This window comes from Triturus cristatus, chromosome 1_2 (assembly GCF_964204655.1).
Source record: "Triturus cristatus chromosome 1_2, aTriCri1.1, whole genome shotgun sequence".
NCBI classification, from domain to species: Eukaryota; Metazoa; Chordata; class Amphibia; order Caudata; family Salamandridae; genus Triturus; species Triturus cristatus.
In genome coordinates this window covers 726348296-726373920 of record NC_140580.1, presented here as the reverse complement: position 1 = coordinate 726373920, position 25625 = coordinate 726348296, and the positions used below count along the sequence as shown (strand labels likewise).

At 50.0% G+C, this 25625-nt stretch overlaps 1 protein-coding gene across 11 annotated transcripts in view; it reads right to left on the bottom strand.

The window, feature by feature from the left end:
- LOC146867905 (uncharacterized) overlaps nt 1–25625 on the bottom strand; it is a 1103481-nt gene that overhangs the window by 371149 nt on the left and 706707 nt on the right. For all 11 annotated transcript variants that reach the window (XM_085608614.1, XM_085608620.1, XM_085608616.1 and 8 more), the window contains one exon: nt 14285–14419. In XM_085608614.1, coding sequence (XP_085464740.1) covers nt 14285–14419 — 135 coding nt within the window. The remainder of the gene's footprint in view (nt 1–14284; nt 14420–25625) is intronic.

Below are 25625 nucleotides of genomic sequence, written 5' to 3'. Positions count from 1 at the left end.
TTTTTAAATTATTTTTATTGCAGGAATCAGTAAATCGTTACATGATCGGCCAACATTATATCCCAAACCAAAGCATTGAAACACAACCCTCCATCCCCCTCCGGATGTTGCTTACACAGCCATTCAGCCCACAACCCTGGGGTCGGGCGGCGAAATTCGATGGGGGCTCCGGAGGATGTCGGGGTTGGCCCGGAAGATCCATTGTCCTTCATCTGCTTTTCTAAACAAGCCTATAACTCCAAAAGAACCCCCCACCCTCAAAACACCCCAATCCCAGGAAAATCCCTCCCCCCCCCCGCCATCAGCGCGCGGCATCCACCGCAACCGGATCTTCTAGAGGACCCATAGGGAAAACAATAAAGCTGGGAAGTGCAACCATCTAATGGGACTCAGGGCGCGCCGCTTCCTCACGTTCGGCGTCGCCGGGGGCGCAATAATCCCTAAGGGCCTGCACTAGCATCTCCCACTCCAGCGCTGTCTCCTCGGCCTTCTCGTTACGCTGCCTCCAAGCTAGCTGGTATCTAAGCATGCTCTCCCCTGCTGCCCACTTCAAAAATTCGCTGTGCCACCGGCTCCCCGTCGGGCCGGCCCGTGCCTTCCAGTTCCTGGTCACCTCCCGTTTAGCAAGGAGCAGCCCCAAATCAATGAATTTACTAGATATTTTATTCTTGGGGGTATGAGGGAACCAGTGCAGGAGACCCACCGCCGCATCCAACGAAAGGGATCGCCCCGTCGTCTCCTCCAGGGTCTTCCCCACTTCCTCCCAATAGGCCGACAGTCCCGGGCAGGCCCACAGCATGTGGAGAAGGTCCGCCTCCTGGGCCGGGCACCTGGGGCACTCCGCCGATGCCGTAGCAAAATATCGCCTGATTTTCACCGGGGTCAAATATGCTCTATGGAGCACATAATAATGGACTAATTGAAAGCGGGCGTGGCGTGTGCCCTTCCAGGCTCGCCGCACCAACTGAGCCCAGGTCGTCTCTGGGATCTCCCTGCCAATGTCCTCCTCCCATCGGTTTCTCAGGGTGGTGAGGGGAGCCAGCCCCTCGTTGAGCAGTCTACCGTAAAGGCAAGTGACCGCCTTTACCGTGCCCGCGGACATCATCACGTATTGGCACACCGGGGATAAAGGGGGTTCTGCCTGCCCGGACCGCCAGTGCGCCTGGATCGCTCGAACAAGGGCCGAGTGCAGCAAAAAGTCGCCGCGGGGAATCCCGAAGCGATCAATGAGCTCCTGGAATGGCAGGATCGTCCCGTCCTCATATAGATCACCGATGAGCTGCAGACCGGCGTCCTCCCAGGTCGCCAAGCGCGACCAATCACCCCCATGGGGCAAAGCCGTTAGCATCCCCAGCGGTATTTCGGGTGCATACGGTATTCGCTGGTGGCCCCGGGCGTGAGCTCGGTTCCAGCACAGGCGAACGGTCCGCTCCTCCATTGACAAGTCCTGCAAGGCCAATCGTTGCCTCATCACTATGAAGGAGAGAACATGCCTGGCCATACCCGTTCCCCTCCTATCCTCGGGGCCCCGGAACTCCCGAGCGATCTCCTGGGTGAAGGTCTGGAGCTGCGCCGCTAAGTAATACTTTTCGAAGTCCGGCACCGCCAGCCCACCCTCCTCCTTCGGCCTCATCAGGGTCTTGAGGGCCACCCGCCGGCGGCCCGAGCCCCAAAGGAATCCGACTATCAATGACCGTAATAGTCGAAACGTGGTCGGTGGGATCCAGATCGGTAGTGTCCGGAAATAATATAACATCCGGGGGAGCGCCACCATTTTAAGCAGAGCAATCCGCCCTGCCACCGAGAGCGGCAGCGTGGCCCAAAAGCCCATACTGCCTCGAAGTGCCCGGATGCCCCGGGCAATGTTCCCATCGAGGAGGCCAGAGGGTTCATGATAAACATACACCCCTAGATATTTGAAGCAGTCGGGTTCCCATCTAATCTCCCTACTTAAAGCAGGTGTAGGGGTGCCCCTGCGAATCGGGAAAAGACAAGTCTTAGTCCAATTCACTCGGAGGCCCGAGACCTCCCCAAACTCCGTGAGCGCCGTCGCAGCTCCCTGTAGAGCAGCAAGCGGGTCTTCTAGGAAGAGCAACAGGTCGTCTGCGTATAGTGAGACGTAGTGCGGGCCCGACAGGGTCCATAGGCCCGCGTAATGGGCCCCCGACCGGAGATGCAACGCAAGAGGCTCCACCGCCAGCGCAAAGAGCAGTGGGGACAGCGAGCAGCCCTGCCTCGTGCCCCGTTCCACCGGGTATCGTGAGGAAATCAGCGGTCCCGCCCGGACCCTGGCCGACGCCGAGGCGTACAGCACCCCGGTCCATCTGACGAAACCCTCCCCGAGGCCGAACCTCCGCAACACAGTGCAAAGGTAGTCCCATTCCAGGCTATCAAAAGCCTTCTCTAAGTCCACTGATAGGACAACCGGGCACGGGGCGTCTGCAAGCGGTTCCCCAAGCAGGCGGCACAACCTGCGAATGTTCATGGTCGTGTTACGCCTGGGGATAAAACCAGCCTGGTCCTCATGCACCAAGGAACTCATGTGCCCAAGCAGCCTCGTGGCCAAGATGCTGCTCAGTATTTTATAATCCACCGTCAGCATCGATAAGGGACGGTAGGACCCCGGATCGGATGAGTCCCTGCCGGGTTTGAGGAGCGGGACCACCAAGGCCTCACACATCGAGCCTGGAAGACGCCCTAGCCTCCTCGCCTCTTTATATACCACCAACAGCCTAGGGGCTAGGAGGTCGGCATAGGCCGCGTAGAACTCTACAGGAAGCCCGTCCAGGCCCGGGGTCTTATTTCTCGCCATCTTTTTAATGGCGCTACGGATCTCTCCCAGTTCTATGTCGGCCCCCAAGGTTTTCGCCACCTCCTGCTCCATTGTTCGAATCTCTAGGGGCCGCAAATAATTATCTAGCAGGTCAGGGTCTCGGCCAGAGCGACTGCGGTATAAGCACTCATAGTATTGCCGGAAGCAGCTCAGAATCGCAGGCTGAGTATACACCAGGGTTCCGTCTGCCCTACGCATGGACGTTGTCAGTGAAGTCTGCCGCGTAGGGTTGGCCAGCCAAGCCAACAGCGCGCTCGACCTATCCCCCTCTGCGATGGACCGAACCGTATAGGCTTTATAGTCAAAACAGCGGAGCCGTTCGACCTCCGCCGCCACCGCCTCTCTCGCCTCCGCCGTGCGTACCTGTAAGTCTGGGCGCCCTGGGCGGCGTAATTCCAACTCGCGGAGTTTCCGATCCGCTGTCTCCAGGTCTGCGAGGATAACTCGCCGCACCCCGACCTGTTTAGAAATGCAGTACCCCCTCACCACCACCTTAAAAGCGTCCCACTCTAACGCTCTCGTGCTCGCGGTGCCACCGTTGGACGCGAAGTACTCCGAGATCGTGTCACCCAGATCCGCCTTGAAGACACTGTCCTCAAGGGTCTCGGGACGCAATTTCCAGGTGGGCACCGCAGGTACCCCGGGAAACCAGCGAAGGTCCAACAAGAGGGGGTTATGATCAGAAATGGTTCTGGTCAAATATTCAGACCGGACCGCCGCCGAAACCAATTCAGGCGAGCCAAGAAATCCGTCCAGTCGAACGTGCAATTCATGGAGGCTCGAGAAGTAGGAGTAGTCCCTAGTTGTGGGGTGTTGCGCCCTCCAAATGTCCGTTAGACCCCAGTGAGTCTGCCAGTCCCGACGGTCCCTAGCCAAACGACGAACCGGAGAGTCAGGGAGGGGTGGGTGCGAGCGGTCATTGTCTACATCCACTACAGAATTGAAGTCTCCACCCAGCAGGATGGGCCCGGAGAGGCAGTGGGCCAGCGAGCCCGATAACCTGGAAAGGAAGGCAGTCTGGTCGACATTAGGAGCATACACACAGCAAACATTTAGGTCTCTCCCTCCCAAAGTCCCCGAAATGGCCACATAGCGCCCCTCTGGATCTATCACTGTGTTCGTGACTTGGAAGGGGACCCCAGCCCTAACCCAGATCAGCGCCCCTCTGGCATACGCGGAGTACGAGGTGCAAAAGACCTGCCCTCTCCATCTACGCTGTAGCGCCGCCCCTTCCGCCTTGTTCAGATGGGTTTCCTGTAGCAGCGCCATTTGTATCCCCCTACGCACTAAGTAAGCGTGGACCTTGTGACGCCTGGACATTGTATGAAGCCCCCGTACGTTCCAAGTAACACATTTCAGATTGGCAACCTCAGCCATTGTCCCATATCAGTCTCGCAAAGTCTCCCCAGCTGGGTCCCAACCATGCAAGGACATCAATCTTCACAGCACTGATGGCGGCCATTGTCCCCAACCAAAACTGAACAACCCAAAAATTAATCAACTCCCCATCCACCCTCCCCAGAACAGGACCCAAATAGCACCATCTAGTTCCCATCCAAACCACACTCGCTAACAACCCACTACACCCTACTAATCCTGCAGTCGCCACCACAGGAAGGCCTTAAGGGCCAGGTGCGGGCTGGACGGAGGCAATGGGCCCTCGTCGCCCAGGCCACCAGGACTAGAGCAAGCCCAAAACAGTGTCACGAAAAAAAAAAACCCCAGGGGGCCAGTCCAGGGCACCCCACCCATCCTACCCCGGTAGACAGCAACTCTTACCGTCCCCCGCCATCCCCCCGCCGGGCCCCCACCCAAACTGAAGAAGCACACCCTGCTACCCCTGTCCATCTAGTATGTCCTCCACCGATTGTGGTGTGATCTCCGGCGTATGGCCACTGTCCGGCACAGATCCCTCGGAGTCCGTTGAACCCCCCTCGTCACCCGGGACCCCTTCCTCCACAGTGGCATCGTCCCGCGACCCAGACAGCGCCGTCAGCACCTCCAGCACTCCCCTCCGCTCCGTTGATGTCTCCACAGTTGAGGGACCCCCCGATCGGCCCCCACGACCTCGAGGCCTCCTGGATCTCCGCCTCTGTCCCGGCTCTGCCATCCGTCGAGGCGAGGAGCCGGATCCACCTTTCCCCGCTCTATATAGTTCGAGCCAGTGACAAACGGCCTCTGGGGTGTCGAAGAACTGGGTCTCGTCATCGACAATTACGCGGAGCCTCGCCGGGTAGAAGAGCGAGTACTGAATGCCCTCGCTCCGGAGCTCGCGCTTGACCGCCAGGAAGGAGAACCGTCTGCGTTGAGTCTCATAGGTGTAATCCGGGAAGATGTTCACCTGGCTGTTCGCCACTTTGAATGGTCCGTTATGTCTGGCGGCATTGAGGATCAGGTCCCTATCCCTGAAGTGCAACAACCGCGCCACCACCGGCCGCGGGGCACGGCCCTGCTGCGGCGGCCTTGCCGGGACTCTATGGGCACGCTCCAGGGTGTAGAAGGAGGACAGACCCTCCGGGGCCACCGTGTCTCGGAGCCAGGCCTCCAGATACGCCACCATGTCGCCATCCTCGATCTTTTCCGGTAGGCCTACCACACGAATGTTGTTCCTCCTGTTACGGCCTTCCGCATCCTCCGCTCTCTGCTCGAGGACCGCGATCCGGGATAAGGCCTCTTTCACTTCCACGGCCAGGGTGCGCTGTGCTGGCTCCAAGGTTTTCACCGAGCCCTCCACTTCCTTGACCCGGTCCGACAGTCTGCCGTGGTCCGCTCTAAGGAGACCCAGGCTCGTCGCCACCTGGGCAATGTCCCGCTGGAGGGCCGAGCGCGTGGTCGCTATTGCCTCCAAAACGCGGTCGAATTGCTGCTGCAGAGGTGCACCGCCGGCCTCCTCTGGGCCCCCGCGTTCCTCCTTGTCCTGGGTCTCCAGGTCCGAGACGACCGGGGCAGTCCCCTTGGCGCCTCTAGGTTTCCCCATGTCGTCGGCCGCTCTCCGTCCGGGCCCCGGAGCAGGCGTCCCCGAGTGTCGGCACCGGCTACGACTCCCTCGGGTGCTAGGCCTCAGGTCGAGTGCCGGAGATCCCCGTCTCCAGGGCCCGTTGGATCGTCCCAGCCGCGGCCCGTGCCACCACCGTGTCAACCGCGGAGGAGGCGGGGACAATCGTCGCCGGGCCGTGCAGGCCCACACGGCCGACCGAGTCCCGGAGCGAGTGTCACCAGCTCTATCGGATAACTCGCGGCTCCAAAGGGTTGCGCCTCCCATGGGAGTGGGTCAGCCAGGAGAAAGTAGCCAAGTGCGATGCGGGGAGTGGGGCCACCGTCGGGATCCCCAGTTGTCCCCGCGTGGGATCCGCTATGGCGAGGGCATCCGTTCATCCGAGTGCAATCCCCAGGGAAAGAGACCACTCTGACCGATGTCCAGCTTCAATCCCCACCGGGAGATTGCCGAGCAGGGGGCGCCCCGCCGTCAGCGACGGTCCTCCAGTCTATCGGATCCGGCCAAGGGGACAAAGAAGTCCGGGCGCCATGTTGGGTCACACTCCGCAGTTCCCTGAACTGCGATTTTCCCCGGGTCACCGCTCTTGCCGATCGCGCCGGGGGCCCCGGCAGGCCTCCGTCGGGCCGGTCACCAAAATGCGGGGGTCGGGGTGCCCCGCAACCGCCGATTTACAGGATAATCACGGGCTCAGTCCCGGAGCCGAGCTCTCAGGCGACCATCGCCATCGGCGCCCAAGCCACGCCCCCCCCGCCTTCTTCTTCCATGCCGCCACAATTGCAACTTTAGCGGCCCCTATACATGTGCATATAATGGCCTTGTCTGCTTTGGTTTGGTGTTTCAGTGACGGATCCCTGATGCCTAAGAGTACTCCAGTTATAGAGGTTGGTATGGGATATCCTAACATGTGTTTAATGTGCATGAGTATCTCTTCCCAAAAGGGTCTAATTGTAGGACAATCCCACCAAATGTGTTTGAAGTAGCTGAGGAGACCACAACCTCTCCAACACTTCTCTGATGCAGTCGGGAATATCCACTTAAGTTTGGTAGGGTAGAGGTACCAATCCATCACAGGTTTTAAGCGGGTTCCTCGCAATTCTGGGGAGTGATTGAATTTGGCGATGTCTGACCATAGCCCTGCCCATTCCTTATCGGATACGTCTCTCTGCACCACTCTCCCCCACATGGTCATATATCTAGGTCTCAGTGAGCGGGTTGCAGCGAGTAGGGAGCTGTACAGGAAATAAATTACCCCTTTCACAGAGCCTACCTTCAGTAAAAAAAAATCAAAGCTTTTTTTCTCTTGTATGTCAGCATCTCGGATATGAGGGGTAAGAGCCCAGTGTTTGAGTTGGAGATAATGGAAGTGTTCGCTGGGTTCTAAGTGAAACTCCCTTCGGCAGTTCTCGAACGTTAAAATATCGTAATTGTGGAACAGATCTGACAACATGAGGCATCCAACCTATTTCCAGGGAGTAAAGGGGCCTTCACATATTGCTGGTGGAAATGCCAGATTAAAGTGTATTGGTGTATATGGTGAGGGGAACGTAATCCATCCCTCTCCCCCGGATATTGAGTCCCAGACCTTCAGGGTAGTGCGTGTGGGAGTGCTAATGTATGCATTGGCGGGTCGCTCCTTCTTGGGCTTCCATATGAGGTCCCAAATCCTCCTCCCCGCAATGGCCCGATCCAAATGGAGCCAGGGCTTCTCCGAGTTTCTTTTGGACCATTCCGCAACTATCCTTAATTGGGCCGCCTTAGAGTAAAGGCCAAAGTCAGGTAAACCCACTCCTCCCTCAGCTCTTGGTCGCCTCAATATGTGAAATGGTAGAAGGTCCCTTCCCCCTTGCCAAATGAAGCGGGTGATTAGTGATTTGATTTTAGGAAGGAGCTCCCTATCCTGTTCGATGGGTAGTGCTTGAAAGAGATACAAAACTTTAGGAAGCACTGTCATTTTAATCATGTGTATACGACCTAACCAAGAGACGAAGAGGGGTTTCCACCGTTTAAGGTCGTGTTGAAGCAGAAGGAGAATGGGCGGGAAGTTGGCCTTGTATAGCCCCTCTAAGCGTGGTGTTAGTTGGATACCCAGGTATTGTAAAGGGAGCTTGGCCCATTGAAAGGGAGTGTGTTCCCGTAGACCACTTGCCTCAGCCTCTGGGAGTATGAGATTAAGTATATAGGATTTATCAAGATTAACTTTAAAGCCCGCCACAGTCTTAAACCTGGCCAGTTCCGCCTGTAGGGCAGGGAGTGAGAGTGAGGGCTCAGTGAGAGATAGAAGTGCATTGTCCGTGAATAGCAAAGTTTTGTGGGTATCTCCTCCAAAGGGGATCCCCTTTATCTCTGGGTTATCCCGGATGCACATCGCCAGCGGTTCGAAGCTTAGGGCGAACAGCAGGGGTGATAACGGGCACCACTGTCTGGTCCCTCTAGTGAGGGAAAAGGGGGCAGACAAAGTCCCATTAACCTGTACCTTGGATCTAGGTTTTACATAATTGGCCCTGACCATATTAATACATTTATCTGCGAAGCCGAAATGTTTGAGCGTGGTAGATAGAAATGACCAGTCAACACTGTCAAATGCCTTTTCGGCATCCAGCCCCACGAGAACTGCCTGTATTGTGTGTATAGTTACCTTCCCAATCAGATGTACCATTCTTCGGATGTTGTCATGGGTCTGCCGACCTTTTATGAAGCCTGATTGATCAGGGTGAACAAGGTCTGGTAGTAGACCATTCAACCTCTCTGCCAGGATTGCCGAATATAGCTTCGCATCTAAATTTAAAAGTGCAATAGGTCGATAGGAAGTGCAGAGGTGTCTCTTTTTCCCTGGTTTAGGGATCACAGTAATCACGGCCTCTGCCATGGAGGTACTCACCCCTACCTCTTCTGCCATTTCGTTAAAGAGGTGTGTTAGATGTGGGATGATATCGGGTGCAAAGGTCTTATAAAAGAGGGTCGGCTGGCCTTCTGGGCCCGGTGCTTTGTTGGGTTTAAGGGATTTGATTGCCGTGCCCACCTCTTCCTGTGTTATGGGTGCCGTGAGACAATCATTCCTAGCCTGCGAGACCTTGGGGAAATTCAACGTCTGGAGATATCTATTTTGTGTATCGATGTCCCGTGGCTCCCCGTGTAGAGGTTCTCGTAAAATACCCCGAATATGTCTGCCTTTCCCATGTCTGTGGACACCAACTGGCCCTCCCTGTCCTGTATGTTACCAATGTATTCCTTTTCCCTTTTCTCCCAAAGTTGTCTTGGCAAGTGTTTGCCTATTTTGTTCCCTTGTGTATAAGAAATCCGATGCAACCGCAATAACGTGTATTCTGCCCTGTTGTTACATATCGCCCTAAGCTTTCCCCAGAGCGCAGTGATCTTGCGTTGCAAACCCCTGGTAGGCGTGCTCTTGTGTTCTTTCTCAGCCAGCTCCAATTCTGCCTCTAGACGCTCTCTCTCTTTAGCTCTCTGCTTGTTCAGGGTAGCGTTAAGCTCTATACATTTTCCCCGTATGACGGCTTTGTATGCGTCCCAATTATTAAAAACCTAAGTATCTTGGGATGAGTTCAAAGTATAAAATTCTGTAATCGTTCCCCTCAACTCATCCCTCATTAGTTTGTCCCTTGTAAGGGAAATCGGAAAATACCACTTAGAAGTCTTGGGGTGACATTGCTCCAGTTAAGACATACCGAGACTGGACAGTGATCAGAGATCGAGAGTGGGAGGACCTTTGCTTCCTGGAGTGAGCCCAACAAATTCTGACTAATAAAAACATAGTCAAGCCTGGGGTAGGTGTGCGGTATACATGTGAGAAGAAAGTGTAGTCTCTAGTCGAAGGGTACAGCGTACGCCAGGCGTCTCTGAGACCCAGGTCGTGTAGTCTGTATGGCGGATGTAGGGAAGGAGCTTACTGCAGTTCTGTTAAGGTGACTACTATCTAAATCTGCTTGCCACGTGAGATTAAAGTCACCCAAGAGGACTGTCAGCCCTTCCGCAAACCTTCCCACCTTATCTAAAAGTGATGCCAGAAAGGCAGGCTGGCCTACAGTAGGAGCGTAGGCTGCAATAAAAGTACAGAGTCTCCCCCTTAGTGTACCATTCACCATGATCATCCGACCTTCTTTATCCGCTTGAACTACCTCTGGCTGAAATTTGGTTGAGCTGTGAAAAAGTAGTGCTACCCAGCGGTGTTTGGTAACTGCTGAGGACCTATATATAAGGGGATATTGTTTATGGCGCAGTTACATCTCTTCCGCCCTTTACAAGTGTGTCTCCTGAAGAGCCACCATATCGAAGTGATGGTCCGTGAGGTATTCACAGACTTTTTGTCGCTTATGGAGCGAATTTAGGCCCCTAACGTTCCATGAGACTATGGAAATCACCATGGCGCTATGAATGTTCCCCCTTCTTCCTGCCGTCCTCTGAAGCCTCACACCCAGCATCGACCCCCTGGGTTCTAGCTATTGATCCCCCCATTCACACCCCTCTCGTGGGATTCCCCGGGACTAAAATGCACACGAGAAAGATGTAGCGTGTTAGCCACCACCATGCCCTCAAACCCCCCCCAACAAAAAAAAAACCCCAACAAACCCAACAACAGTGAGTGTCGGATAATTGGTGAACCTCCGACTGTTTGGGTAACAGCCCATCTGGGCATGTTGGTGGATGACTCGACTAGAGTCCCTATCCACGCCCGTCCCGATTGTTCAAAAAATTCGCCATCTTCAGGCAGACAACGGTGAGTATACTCAGCCTATCTCCCTGAACTTCAGGCGCTGCTGCCCTCGACCACGAAGAGTTCACTGGTCATGTTCATCTGTTCTCTTCCTGCGGATACACTGCTCCCTTGTTAAGTCTTGCCGCCTGATTCCTCAGTCAGATTTTCATTTATGGTCGCCCTTCTTGCTCACGCTCCATTGCAGCTTTTCCGTGCCGCCTCGGTCTGTTCCTCTTGACGTTGCCTGTGTGTTCCCTGCATCTGCGGGGCGAGTCCCAGTAATCTTAATCCTTCTTCCAGCTCAGTGACGTGTTGCACTCTCTTGTTATATTCATAGCTCAGTCTGAATGGATATGCCCACCTATATTTTACATGGTCTTCCCGGAGCTTCGTGGTAAGAGGTTGGAATTGCTTCCTTCTGGCTAGAGTTGCAGGAGGCAGATCTTGGAAGGAGTTACATCTAAATCCCTGAAATGAGATATCACTCTTTTTACGGACCTCCTGTAGGACAGCGTCCTTCACCTTAAAGGAGTGAAAATTGGCAAGGACGTCTCGAGTCCGTGGGTGCTCTCCCGTTATCGGCCCCCCTACACGATGTGCTCGTTCCAACTTGATCTTAAGCTGTCGTGGACTGAGAATTTCCGCGGAGAGACCCTTGAGGAAGGCCTCGAGGTCTGATCCCTCCGCCCCTTCCTCCAGGTACCGGATCCGAATATTATCTCTCCACGCTCTGTTTTCTAAATCTTCAGATTTCAATTGGGCTAGCTGTAGTTGACACTGGAGATCTTGCATCTTTTCTTGCGTGTCTGTGACTCGCTTGTCTAACTCTTGGGCCTGAGTTTCCACTTCAACTACTCTCGCGCACACCGAGTCAACATCATGCTTCAGCGTAGCCATGCGGGTGGATAAGTCTGTTTTAAGATGCTGTATGGAGGCTGTAATGTCCTGACTGAGTTCGGTGCGTAGTTGCTTTGAAAAATCTCTTAGAGACGCCATCAGGTCGTACTTCGTGAGGGCCATAGTGTCCGTGGATTTGACGTGTTCCGGTGTAGGTCTTTTCTCCGCAGGTGTGAATAAGTTAGAGACTTTGGGCGTCGCCTTCTTCGGCGGCATAAGTGCGGACACCTTGGCTCCCCCTGCGGTTATTCTAGCCATGCTGATCGTGGAGAGCAATCACCTCTCTTTCCTATTAACTGGTCAGCGTCCGCGATTGACGGTGGTGTCAACGTCTCCCCATCCCTCAACAAGCCGATCCAGGTACGGTATGATAGTAGTCCCCAGAGGGCTAGCTCCTACAACAGAGAATCTACTGTGGTGAATTAACAGTGCTCTTCAACTGAGAGGGGGAGCGCAGGGTCCCTCTTGCCGTGCACCTCTCCTGCTGTTCCGATACATTAATTTCACCGGGACGCATGTACTGTAAAGATTCTCATTGTTTCGGCGGAGTGCCATATTTTGGTTGCCTTGAAGGCGAATTCTGGTGGTGTTTGCCGGCGCTTATGTGCTATGTGCTTGGGACACTGGTGTGGACCGGGAGCCGAGACAAATCACGTCCGCTTGGCCATCTTGCCCGGCCACGCCCCCCCCCCCCCCCCCCCCCGGAAAGATCTTTCTACATCAAACCTATTTTACTTTCCAACTCACACAAACCAACAGAGCAGCAGGTACTGTCCAACCACAGTTCCTCAAATAAGATTGATGGCCAGCGCAGATCTGCAACTAAACAGTGACCACAAAGAAGACAGACCTGTCCAATCTCGAAAAAATGTCCATTGTATTTGAAAGAAGGTGGGGGCATGGAGAGGGGAGGGTATTGTGAAGTAGAAGAGGTGGGGCTTTCAGCAGATACTGAGTAGTCATGGAGTGGTACAGGGGGCGCGGCCATGGAGATGGGTCATGGTTGGAGCCTGTGTCTGCAGCCACTACTTTTCTCCCTAAAAATAACAAACTAAGGTTTCTGAAAATGTCTCATTGTCCTAGGTAGTCTGCGACACTTGCTATGGACTGCAAGGGCACAGAGCCTCCACATGCAAGCACACCTCCTCTCTGTAGGGGTTTCCAGGAAATGTAAAACTTTTTAAAAGTGTTAAATATTTTTGATGTCAACAAATAAAAAGAACAACATATACTAAACAATACTGGTGCTATATCGCAATCCTACCTTCTGTAGAACAATTATTACTTTTCTGAAATTAAGAATATGTTTACAGCTTGTGCTTGACATGTGTATTTATTATGAGTGGAAAAAGGCCAACATTCCATCACCTATTCTGTTCATAGCTCTTTGGAACTGCAAAGATATTAGAGTTAAAAAATAAAGCCTGTCACAGCAAACAGTTTGCAATGAGCATGTTATGTTATGAATACTCGTAGAGTACGCATCGCACCAGGAGGGTATCTAGGTGCAAGATAAGGAGGTGACTGGGCTGGCCGAGTCTCAGGTCTCAGTCTTTAGTTTCTTGTGGAACTCAGGGATTGAGGAGGAGCCTATGATGTGCAGGGGGGAGGTCGTTCCAGGCTTTAGGACTGAGATATTAGAAAGCGTGCCTGACGGCTCTCCAGATGCAGGGGATGTGTGCTAGCAGTAGGCTGGCCGAGCAGAGGTTTCAAACCCATGTACCAGCTTGCTTGTGGCCTGGTTCTGGTGGTAGTGGGGGTTTTGCGAGGGGCCAGCAAATCGGTGCAGGAGGTGATCCAGCTGATGAAGTTGTTGATTGATTGTGAGAGGTTGTCGAGGTGTTGTGGTTACCAGGCTTGGAGCTCTGTGGTCCATGTTTCTTCTGGGATCCTGTTCCAGTTTCGTCAAGAAATTTTGGAGGGTGCAGTTTCACACAGTTGGGGGATAAGCAGGTCAAACCAGATAAGGGATTGATCGGTCCAATCGAGACATGTAGGGTTGTCCACCGTGATGTGGTTGACGTTGGTGAAGAAGGGATGAAGGAGATGTCTGGTGGCATGTGTAGGGCCCTTTACTCATTGGGTGAGTGAGAGTGTGCTCAGGTTCTGGTCCAGGAGGTTGTTGGTGTTAGAGTCATTGAGGAACTCCAGGTAGTAGATGAGGATGCTAAGGAGGATGAAGGGGCTGATTAGAGCACCAGAGGAAAGATTAAGTCTGACAAAATTGTGAGCTGGGGTGCTGCTTTGCAGTATACGCACTATTTGTCAAAGTGAGCTTAATAAATCAAACTAGCACATCAACCCCCTATATCCCAGTCCACTGCAGCACCTACAGACAGGACAACCTTACAGCAGAACCTCTAGAACCCCCCAACAGGTAATGCCCTACTAGGAATTTGTAAACACTCCATCACTCTGTTCACTGAGGCCTTCTCTGCAGGAACCTCCAGATGTCTCCCATTGACCTATATTGGTTAAACCATTCAGACATGGGCTGCAGAGCATGTGAACGGAGAGTGGATCTTTTCCAGTGACGCATATGGTCTGGGTTCCCTGGTGTTTAGGCAGACATCACTGAGAACTAAGGGGGGGAGAGAACTATATGGATTTGCCAATTTCACTACATGTCTTGCCTATATTTACCAAATGAGCTTTAAGGAAAAAAACATTCTTGTTCCAAACTGAAAGTTGTATATAGGTGATTCAACAACACACAGATATGCTTCATTTACACTGGTCTGCATCTCAAATCAGGAATTAATGCACTGCCATATCTCATCTCTAATACTTCACAGAAGAGAACTGTTGCACAAAAAGGTTTGAAGAAATGGAAAAGGTATTCTACCTGGTTAGTGCACACATCATTATCACAGTCGTAAATGCATCTTCCGTATGGCCCAGTTTTCAATTCCTCTGTTAATGCTTCTATATCATAAACACCTTTACTGCAAACAACGGAAGTGGGCCAGCCAAAATTCCCCTTAAAAAAAGACAACACTAACATTAATATGTATTAAACATTTAGTTTCATTTTAATCGATGCTATAAAACATTTTAATTCATTTTGAGCACTTTCATTTTGCATTAAAAAAATACCCTGATTACTCACCTGTAATGTTCATTACCCTTAATCCTATATAGCCATTATTTTTTACATGTGTTCCACCCCAAGAAGGCAAAAAGTGAAGACAATAAGCTCCACCCATTCTTGTATAGTATTGTATTGTAATTGCATTTATATAGCGCTTACTACCCCTGACGAGGCTTGTGAACCCTATAAATAGCTAGTTTGGTGCCGTCAAAATCAAATGACTACCAAACAGAACAAAAAAATAACAATGTACATATTAAGACAGGATATCACTAAGAAACCCTTGTTCAAAAGAGCAACCTTCCAAATCTAAATTCAGAAGTTGATAATGAGTTGCAAAAGTACTGAGAAAGGCTTAAGTGGCTGCCCTATAAATCTCAGATAAAGGCACTCCCTGAATATCAGCCTAGCAAGCTGTCATACCTGTTGATGATCTACCTTGTATACCCTCAGATAAAGGAGCTTCAGATAAAGGGAGATTGTAGACCGAATTCATCTACTAATGCAGATAGAAGACGCTTCACAACTCTGGTCCAGTATTCTGTAGGTGCAAAAAAAAGGCAGACTGATTTACGAAAAGGTCTAGGTCTATCCATATGGATCAAATTCACCCTTTTAATATCTAAAGAGCTGAACAGCGTCTCTTTCTGGACAGAAGGATGGAAAACATAGAAAATAATTTCCTGATGTTTAATAGCAATGGATGCAACTTTCGAGAGAAAGTCAGGATCTGTTTTACAAATAACCCCATTATCTACAATTCTGGGAACAGGGGGTCTACAGAAAGGTCCCCACGTTCATCAATTCTTTGGAATGAGTCATCACCACCAGGAAAACACTTTAATGGTCAAAAATGTCAAGTTCACAGTATCAAGGGGCTCAAAAGTAAAACCCTGAAGAAATGTAAAGAAAACAGGTAAATCTGAAGGAGGCAAAAAAAGGGCCGAACTACAGGTCTAGATCAAGAGAACCCCACTCAACATTGCAGGGGCAAGAATCTCATCTTTCCCAAGTTGTCCTGAAAGGCCCATATAGGAAACTGAAGGCCAAAGACAAATCACACTGCACATCAGAAAAGGACTTAGAAGAACACCAATTCTGGAAATTGTCCAATGTCGGGAACAGGTCTTGAGAGTGGAAGGATGTCTAGGTCTCTCAATGACCTCAGCAAGGTGCCTCAGGAGTCCCAACCCTTTCAATCTCCATACCAAATGAGACAGGCGGTCTAGAGGAAGACATCCTGCAGCCTGAAGGCAAAAGGGAACCAGAAGAATTCTCCATGTAGATTGAGGAGTCATAGAATTGAGTAGAAGAAACAGATGAACTTTTATTTTGAGTTTTTTAAAGCTCGAACATGACCCAAGGGAATCAGAGTGCTGTTCAGATTATGATGTTGTTTTTAAGTTGACCTAGGGTAGTTGGGTGAGTAACATTAGTTCAAGAATTGTGAAAACATTCATGCAAGAGATTTTCCAGATAGTGGTCCATCTTGAAAAGTTTAACAGAAAATCGAAAGCAATTTTGTTGCAGAGAGATTGAAGAATAATTCAGAGTGTTGTATACTCGACAAAAAGAAAGCACTGTATCTTTCTGAAACCAGTTGGTGCAAAGACTGATTGTTTCTGCATCCAACTACAGGGAAAACTCCTTATGAACTATTCAGACGAAGAAACCCCAAGAGTAGGATGGTGCCTAGCTGATGGGTTGGAGGAAACAGTGTGTTAAGGGGTGGGTTGATGATGAGTGAAGAGAGAGAGAACTGTCGTTACACAGGAAGTAGGAGAATTTTGATGTTAGGAAAGTAGGAGAGTGAGCTAGAAGTTGGTTATTGGGTGAGGCTAAAGACGCTTGTTGGTAGGGAGAAGCTGCCCAAGTTTTCAAAACCTTTGAGGGTTATCCAGTTGTTCAGGAACACCATGAAGACTTCTTATGGGAGAATTTGGAATTTAAGTAGAGTGTCTTTATGTGGTGGTGGTAGGGGATTTGGTCAAAATGAACCTATGGCACGACAAATCCATCAGTGAGAAGTATGGTGTGGTGGTTGCCAGGTATGGACAGAACGATTTAAACTTCGAGCAGGAGAGGATTTAAAATGAATAGTTTCCTTACTGGATTAAATATCATATTGAAGGTATGTAAAGCATGTAAGGTAAGTTGTGTTACTTGTTTGAACGTTTCTTTTCCTCAAGGGGTTTCTCAGTTGGAATGCTTTTCGTCAATATTTTCCATGTTTTAATTAACCAAAATTAAACTAACCCGGTATTTGTAAAGCGCGAACTAATCACCCGAAAGGGTCTCAAGGCGCTGGGGGGGCGTCAGGGAGATTAAGTGAACTATTGCCCAGAGTCACATGATGTGGAGCTGATCTGCCTCCGGCGCTGGGGATCAACCCATGAGTTCCGAGCTCTGAAGTCAGCAGCCCTGGCCGCTGTGCCACACACCTCGCCCTCTCCATTTTCCCCACCATGTTTTACTCTAACTATACTTTACTACTTGTATACTTTTGCGGTATTGTAAATTGTTTTGCACTTGTTTACGAAGGGTCGGTATGTGGTATCTTGGTGCCCCCTCCCTTTGTTACACTGCTGGGTTCCATCCTAACGATCCACCTTAGACATGTTGTGACGTGTTCTAAGAGAGGCAGTTGGTTGCTGGCTGTGGCGGGGGAGTGTATGAACAAACATGTGAGATGTAATTTTACTTGTTTTGGGGATCTTTGCTCACGCTTGAACACAGGCCTTGCACCTAGAGTCAGTTGAGCATGGCTGAAAGATATGTTCAGTAGATCCTGAGAGTAGTGATGCTGAATTAATGGCCCAAGTGCAGGGCACCCCCTGTGAGAAAAACCTGCACTTACTATATATGCATGTCAGAGGATTTGGAGAAACCTTGTACCATTGATAGCACACAGAAGACAAGTGTGTACTAACTGCAATAGAAGTTATGCGTTTTTTTTTGCTGCAAATGGGTGCAACCACATGGCATGAAAACGAAACATCTATGTATTAATTAACCAAGCTTGAAGAAGAGGAGGGGATGATAACAGCAAGAAAACGCTACAGGGAAAAACAGGGCCAGGTCCTCATGTAGGAAGTCACTGAGTACAAGATGAAAGCCATTATAAAGACCCAGGGCTTTAAGTGAGGTGGTCTGTGGGGGTCTATGCACCCCCAGTTTTTTGGGGGGGCCTCGAAAGGGGTCTCTATTTTCGGGCCTCAAAGGTCAAAGGTAGGGTGATAAGACATCCCGGTTTTTGTTTGGTGTTTCAGGTGAGCATGCGTGTGTACTGCTTAAGGCGTGACGTCATTGTAGCAGGAAGGGAAATCCTTTGAAGAGAGACTCTTTCTCTCGGGATTTCCCTTCTCTTTGAACATGCAGCTCCACCTACGTCATCATGCCAGCCATCGGCACAACAACAGCTGGTTAGAACCGGCACAACCCTGCTTTTACGGCCTGCAGCAAGATTTCTCCAGCAACCAGTGTGACCCTGCTCTGCCTTAAAGCAAGCGAGGGATGAGGGTCTACAACAGAATCCAGCAGTAGTGAAAAGGAAACTTACCTTCGTGACGCCTCCCCAGCCCTACCAGCCCCGTCGGGACCCTGTCTCCGCATCAGAGATGCCTCAGCCTGGATCCTTCTGAAGCCACACAAAACTTGCCCTCCCAGCCTGCAAGCCTGCAACGCGAGTATTTGAATGGCCCTAGACAACTGGTATAAGCGGATATGAGGAGAGCGCTTGCTTTTAAATACCGACTACGAGCGACGCCCGGGCACGGTAGGGAAATGAAAGGATCCTGTAGATGTTGGCAGTGGTGTCGTGTTCGGTGAAAATATCAATTGTGAAAAAGAAGCGCCCTCTATCTACAGGGTTAGGGTGTGAGGTGTGCGGCAGTAATGTATATGCAGCAGAATGTATGTGCGCACTCAAAGGACGCTGCGCCATTATAATTTGCTGCTGTATTTTATAGTGGTATATGTAAGTATTTTACGTCCTTCTTGCAGCATTACCTGCACCTGTGTTCTATAATATCAGTGCATTTGTAATTGGCTACAATATTAGTAATGGCATATTAGTACATTTTATGGTGATGGTTATATTGTATGTCGCTTATATTTAACAACGAGCCATGTATACTTTGATTGAAGCTTCCTGTAAAGCTCTAGCGTTACTATTTATTTGAAAATAGCTCTGGGCCCAAGGGCCGTAACTACCAAACATGACGTGACTGCAGGAACACCGGTGCCAGGGGTATTGATTAATGAGCCTGACTTCACCCCAATTATGACAGTTTTTCAATACCAAACCAGATATATGTTGTTTTTTTAAGTGTTTGGTATTTTATGGCTTAAACTTAATAAATATACCTTTTTGCCTATTTTATTATCCTTTGCTGGATGCGACTCCATGATTTTCTTAAGCACACAATGCTAGTTATCTTGATTTAGACCACTCCCTTACTCAGATAGGCCACACCCCGTCAAGAAATTTGCCACGCCCCTTTTAGAGCACCCCTAGTTTTTTTTCCCACTGAAAGCCCTGTAAAGACCCATAGGCAGATAAGTGAATTGATGGGGGGAGGAGGGGGAGGGGTGCACCTGTGCTGGCGATAGGGCATGCCCACGTATGACAGACCTGCGTGCATGTTAATGGGTGCGTCACAAGGGGAGATTGAGGGGCCATTAATCCCCAGGCCCTGTGCTTTTGAGAGGGGAGATAGAGGGGCCATTAATCCCCGGGACCTGTGCTTTTGAGAGGGGAGATAGAGGGGCCATTATTCCACAGACCCTGCGCTTTTGAGAGGAGAGATAGAGGGGTCATTATTCCCCGGGCCCTGTGCTTTTGAGAAGGGAGATAGAGGGGCCATTAATCCCCGGGCCCTGTGCTTTTGAGAGGGGAGATAAAGGGGCCATTAATCCCCGGGACCTGTGCTTTTGAGAGGGGGGATAGAGGGACCATTATTCCACGGACCCTGCGCTTTTGAGAGTGGAGATAGAGGGGCCAATATTCCCCAGGCCCTGTGCTTTTGAGAGGGGAGATAGAGGGACCATTATTCCACGGGCCCTGCGCTTTTGAGAGGGGAGATAGAGGGGCCATTATTCTCCAGGCCCTGTGCTTTTGAGATGGGAAATGGAGGGCCCATTATTAACCAGACCCTGTGCTTTTGAGAGGGGAGATAGAGGGGCCATTGTTCCTTCGGCCTGCTGCTTTTGAGGAGAGCTAGAGGGGGCATTATTCCTCGGCCCTGTGCTTTTGAGAAGGGAGATAGAGGGGCCATTATTCCCCGGGCCCTGTGCTGTTGAGGGGAGATAGAGGGGCCATTATTATTCCTGGGCCCACTGCTTTTGAGGGGAGATAGAGGGGCCATTATTCCCTGGGCCTGCTGCTTTTGAGGGGAGATAGAGGGGCCATTATTCCTCGGGCCCTGCGCTTTTGAGGAGAAATAGAGGGGCATTATTTCTCGGGCCCTGTGCTTTTGAGAAGGGAGATAGAGGGGCCATTATTCCCCGGGCCCTGCGCTTTTGAGAGGTTAGATAGAAGAGGGGCCATTATTCTCCTTGCCCTGCGCTTTTGAGGGGAGATAGAGGGGCCATTATTCCCCGGGCCCTGCGCTTTTGAGAGGGGAGATAGAAGAGGGGCCATTATTATTCCTGGGCCCACTGCTTTTGAGGGGAGATAGAGGGGCCATTATTCCCTGGACCCGCTGCTTTTGAGAGGGGAGATAGAGGGGCCATTATTCTTCGGGCCCTGCGCTTTTGAGGAGAAATAGAGGGGCATTATTTCTCGGGCCCTGTGCTTTTGAGAAGGGAGATAGAGGGGCCATTATTCCCCGGGCCCTGCGCTTTTGAGAGGTTAGATAGAAGAGGGGCCATTATTCCCCTTGCCCTGCGCTTTTGAGGGGAGATAGAGGGGCCATTATTCCCCGGGCCCTGCGCTTTTGAGAGGGGAGATAGAAGAGGGGCCATTATTATTCCTGGGCCCACTGCTTTTGAGGGGAGATAGAGGGGCCATTATTCCCTGGACCCGCTGCTTTTGAGGGGAGATAGAGGGGCCATTATTCTTCGGGCCATGCGCTTTTGATGAGAAATAGAGGGGGCATTATTTCTCGGGTCCTGTGCTTTTGAGAAGGGAGATAGAGGGGCCATTATTCCCCGGGCCCTGCGCTTTTGAGAGTTTAGATAGAAGAGGGGCCATTATTCCCCTTGCCCTGCGCTTTTGAGAAGGGAGATAGAGGGGCCATTATTCCCCGGGCCCTGCGCTTTTGAGAGAGGAGATAACCTTCCCCGGGCGCTGCGCTTTTGAAGGGGCCCCACACTTGTGCTGCTACAAACCAGCCCTATTTCTTAACTACGAGGTGGCTAACACAGGCAATATCACTAAATGGCGCCAGAAGCTGTATTTGCCACGTGTTCACTTTCCCTATAAGCTGTTTTTATTAAACTTTTAAACAGGTCCCTCTCCTAGGAAGGGCCCCGCTTCGGGTGGGTTGACTTCTAACACCCCAACAACTTCTGACGGGCCTGGTGCTAAGTAATAGCATGAAGAGAACAAGATGATTAGAACTTCACTTTTAGCGCATTGCAGGGAGAACGAAAGCAAAACTTGTCATCGTTCCCAACATCAACAAAAAACATCAGTAACACAGAGCAGGTCTGATGTATCCTACATTTAAAAGGTGGATGTCCATGCGGTGTGCTTCGCAGATGTCGCAGATACATTTCTTTCTCTTTCCGATGTATGGCAAACAACAGTAAGGCTGGGAGGGCTCTTTGTCTTCTGCTTTTCAGGCCTCCTGCTCAATGGATCTGCTTTCCATCCTCCATTTCCGGTCCCATGTGCCTGGCGCGCGCCATTCAAGGTTTAATGAGCAGATGGCCATCTTTAAAGGGCCTGTAAAGCCGCACAAGGGGGCGTGCTGCCCTGACCCTCCCCTTCACCCCCATCAAAAGAAACAGATGCATTCGGCCCCCTTGTTACAGCGCGTGTACAATGCGCGCTGCTCCTTTTCATGTGCACTGCATGGCAGTCAGCTGATAAAAACATTCAGATGAGATCAAAATGTTTCAATTTCTTTCTGTATGGTTCAGAAAAAAATTGACATTTATTTTATTATTAGAAGATGTTTGTTTGTATGTAGGAGCTAGTCGCGCAGAAAACGAATGTAAATTATTCTTTTAGTATCAGTTGCAAGGGATAACATGGAGACGTGAAGGGCTTTTGGTAAGTAAGCTGGAGCCTTATGCTAAACTTACTAATGCTGTAAATGCTGATGCTATCACTGGAACTACATGTACAATTATAAAAACAACACACAAACAAAATGACACCCACAAAACCTCACTACTGTGGCTAACATATACATTCATATACACGTCAAGATGACGTGATCTAGCCTGGATGTTTTTTTTTTAACAAACAATGACAAAGTCAGTAGATCTCTGCTTTAAAAGACCAAGCTATTCCTAAGGGAGAGACAGCAAGAAAACAGATGGCAAAAAAGAGGCCCTCACATATGCCATGGTAGATACAACGTATTCGTTCAGAACACAGTGGGACTGAAGTGCTTCTCAGAGGGACAACCACAAAATCAATCCAATCATGAGAAAGTGGCTCACCCTAATATATGGTATTTTTTGGAAACAATAGGTCTGCGGAGAGAATAGAGCGGTTGGCACCTATGAACTGGGATACTGTGGAATAGCTCTACCGGGAGAAAAGACAAACAGGTTCAGAGCGAACGCCCATATGAGCTGTTGACACGTTCTGCTCTGAAAGGTTGCACCATGTTAGATTTGGGGGTCTCTAGTTGGCAGAGGTAGGTACCTTTGACAAATAGGGACCCTTGCGCCTAGTCAGGGTAAGGGGTAAGGTACACTCCTAAAATAACCCCTGCTCACCCCCTTGGTAGCTTGGCACGAGCAGACAGGCTTATCTCAGAGGCAGTGTGTAAAGCATTTGTGAACACATACAGTAATCAAAGAACAACACTAGGACACCACACAAGTTTTATATAAAAAATAAGTATCCTTTATATAGACTTATCACAAGACCACAAACGACAAAAATCCACAATACTGTACTTAAAATGGTAGAATTAGCTTAGTTCTCTTTAGATGTTAAAATGCGACACTTTGAGTTCAATGTACCTTTGGATGCGTAACGCTATACAACGAAAGTGTTGCAGGGAAGGTGATGCGTCGGTTCCTTACACGCAAGAACGATGATGCGTCGGGTCCCTACTGCTGCATAGGCGATGCGTCGGTTCTTCTCTGCGAGGGGAGGTGAAGCATCGGTTTCTTACTGCGCTTCCGTGGCGATGCTGCACGCAACTCCGTGATGTGATGAAGATCCGGTACAATGCAACAAAGATGGTGTCTTCTTCTTGATGCGACACGATGCGGACCGCGACAGGCCCTACGACACGCTTCTCAGTGATGCGGCGGCGTCTGCTGCGACGTCGATCCTCCTCTCTGGCGATGCGAGACCCTTTGGCAACGATGCGAGCCACGACAGGCCCTGCGACAAGCTTCCCGGTGATGCGGCGGCGTCTGATGCGACGTTGATCCTTTTCCCCGGCGATGCGAGATGCTTCGGCAAAGATGCGAGCCGCGACAGGCCCTGCGACACGCTTCCTGGTGATGCGCCGCCATCTGATGCGACATCGATCCTCTTCTCCGGCGATGCGAGGCGCTTTCGTGGCCCTGCGATGACTCAACGATTCTTCTGGGCCGCGACAGGCCCTGCGACACGCTTCCTGGTGATGCGGCAGCGTCTGCTGTGACGTCGATCCTCTTCTCCGGTGATGCGAGGCGCTTTCTCATTGTGAAGCGACAGCCGCAGTGCGGCGACACGCTTCTTGCTCGTGAGTTGCGCTTCCAAGTCCTTGCGACACGCAGTTCCTCAAAAAGCCTTGCAAAACAGCAGGCACTTCCGAAGAACTCGTGTGGAGCTGGGGGGGGGGGTGAAGTCTGTTGTCCCTGAGACTTCAGCAGGAGGCAAGCTCTTCTCTCAAGCCCTTGGAAATCCTTCACAAGTTGAATAAAGTATATACAAAGTTCCTTCTCCTCTCTTTGGCAGTCAGGCAACCACTGCAGGCCAATCCCTCAAGCTTAGGAATAGTCTCTCCTCAGTCTCTCTGGTTCCGCTCCTCAGCAAAGGTTTCTTCTTGTTTCCCGAAGTGATCTAAAGTTCTGGGATCTGTGTCCCCCTTTTTATACACAGTTTATCTTTGTTCTCAGAAGGTATAGAGGCCTTTGCCTAGTCCAAACCAGTTCTGGAGTACTTTGTTGACAAGACTCCTTCCTTCCTTTCAGAGAGCAGGGCAGAAACATCAGACGCACCATAGGAGGCACATCCCTATTCAGGTCCCAGGTGCAACTACTCCCACACATTTAGATGCAGATCTCTCTATTCAGGTCTGTGATGACTCACCCTGTCTCCTGGAATCCCCCAGCCCCTGTCACTCAAACTCCAGACAAGGAATACACAACCTAGTAGAGGCAGGTTTGGATGGTTAGACAAGAAAATACCTACTTTCTAAAAGTGGTATTTTCAAATACAGAATGTTAAAACCAACTTCACTAAAATATGTATTTTATCATTCTGAGTTCAGGCATACTAAACTCGAATTTCTACCATGTTGCCTGAGTCAGTTAGGATTTTAAGCTGTAATAATCAAACTGCCCATTCTGGCCTATGGGGAACAGGTAGCCTTGCAATAGTGAAAAATTAAAATGGCTGTAATTCACTATTAGGGCATGCCACACACACCAGGGCATGTCCAACCTTATACTTACAATGCACCCTGCCCATGGGCCTACCATAGGGGCGTCTGACATGAAGAAAAGGGAAGGTTTAGGGACTGGCAAGTGGGTGCACTTGCCCAGTCAGCATGGCAGTACCAGACTGCACACAGGCTCTGCAATGGCAAGCCTTAGACACACTTTAACAGGCTGCTTCTGTGAGTGGCACAACCAGTGCTGCAAGCCCACTAGCAAATAACAACAACAATACCAATACTGTAACTACTCTTTGTACTCGTACTTAATTGCGAGGGAACATCTTGAAAGGAAACAACATGAATCTTAGACCTCTCTTTCCGTCGAATTAATCAATAAATTCTTTTATTCAATTTCCATTTTTTACACCTTCCATTTTAGTACTTTATCAAACCTCAACAAACCATTAATGCGTTATACTACAAAAACAGATACATCCTTTCCTCACTCCATACATTCTATTCATACATATCTATCATTGCCCACATTCAACTCAAACATTCAAAACATACATCACCTCAATTCTCCATAACAACATTTGAAACCTTATAAAAGCCACAGAAGCAATGCTAAATTTTCATTTAAGCCACAGAAACAATGCTAAACAGAATCGTCACTATGTTCAACACTTTTAAAATAAATTCGTAATTCTTATGGCCAAAATAAAGGTCTACGCGTTTCAAGACCCCTTCAATCACGGGGCTCTCATCAGGACCTGTAAACTGAAAACAAAGAAACTTTTTCAGTATTGCTAGACGCCCAATTCCTCTTCATGCAAAAGGAAGTCCTTCTTTACAACTCAGTTTACCTCAGTAAGACGGTGGATAGATCAGCCGATCTAAAAACCAGGAGAAATCTAAAGTTTGGAAACAAAACAGGGGAGGGCCTCACATTCACTCTGATACAATCATTTATTACTTACATTGTAAGTTTATTTTCTTTCTCTATATGGGAGCGTGTCTTTTGTTATTTCAATACCTGGAGCAAAGTAAAAAAGAACTTCTTAGTTCCACTTCTACCGAAAGATTTAATCAAATGAGTCGTTTTTTTATGCCATGACTTACTTGAAAAAACGTTAGTGGAATATAGTTTGTATCAGTTGAAAGTTGCGATCTTATTGCCAGCTGTAAGAAATATGGATACGGACAAGCCTTAAGTATTTTTCTTTTTCAATAGCCAAAAGACGATTTTTTGATGGGGTATATGTCTAGATCAAATACCTTAATTCTTTAGCCGGCAGATGTTAGTTCTTCTCATTATATCCGGCGGGCTGACTTGTCTTCGGCTGTGTTTATGCTCTTTGTCGTCAACTATAGGA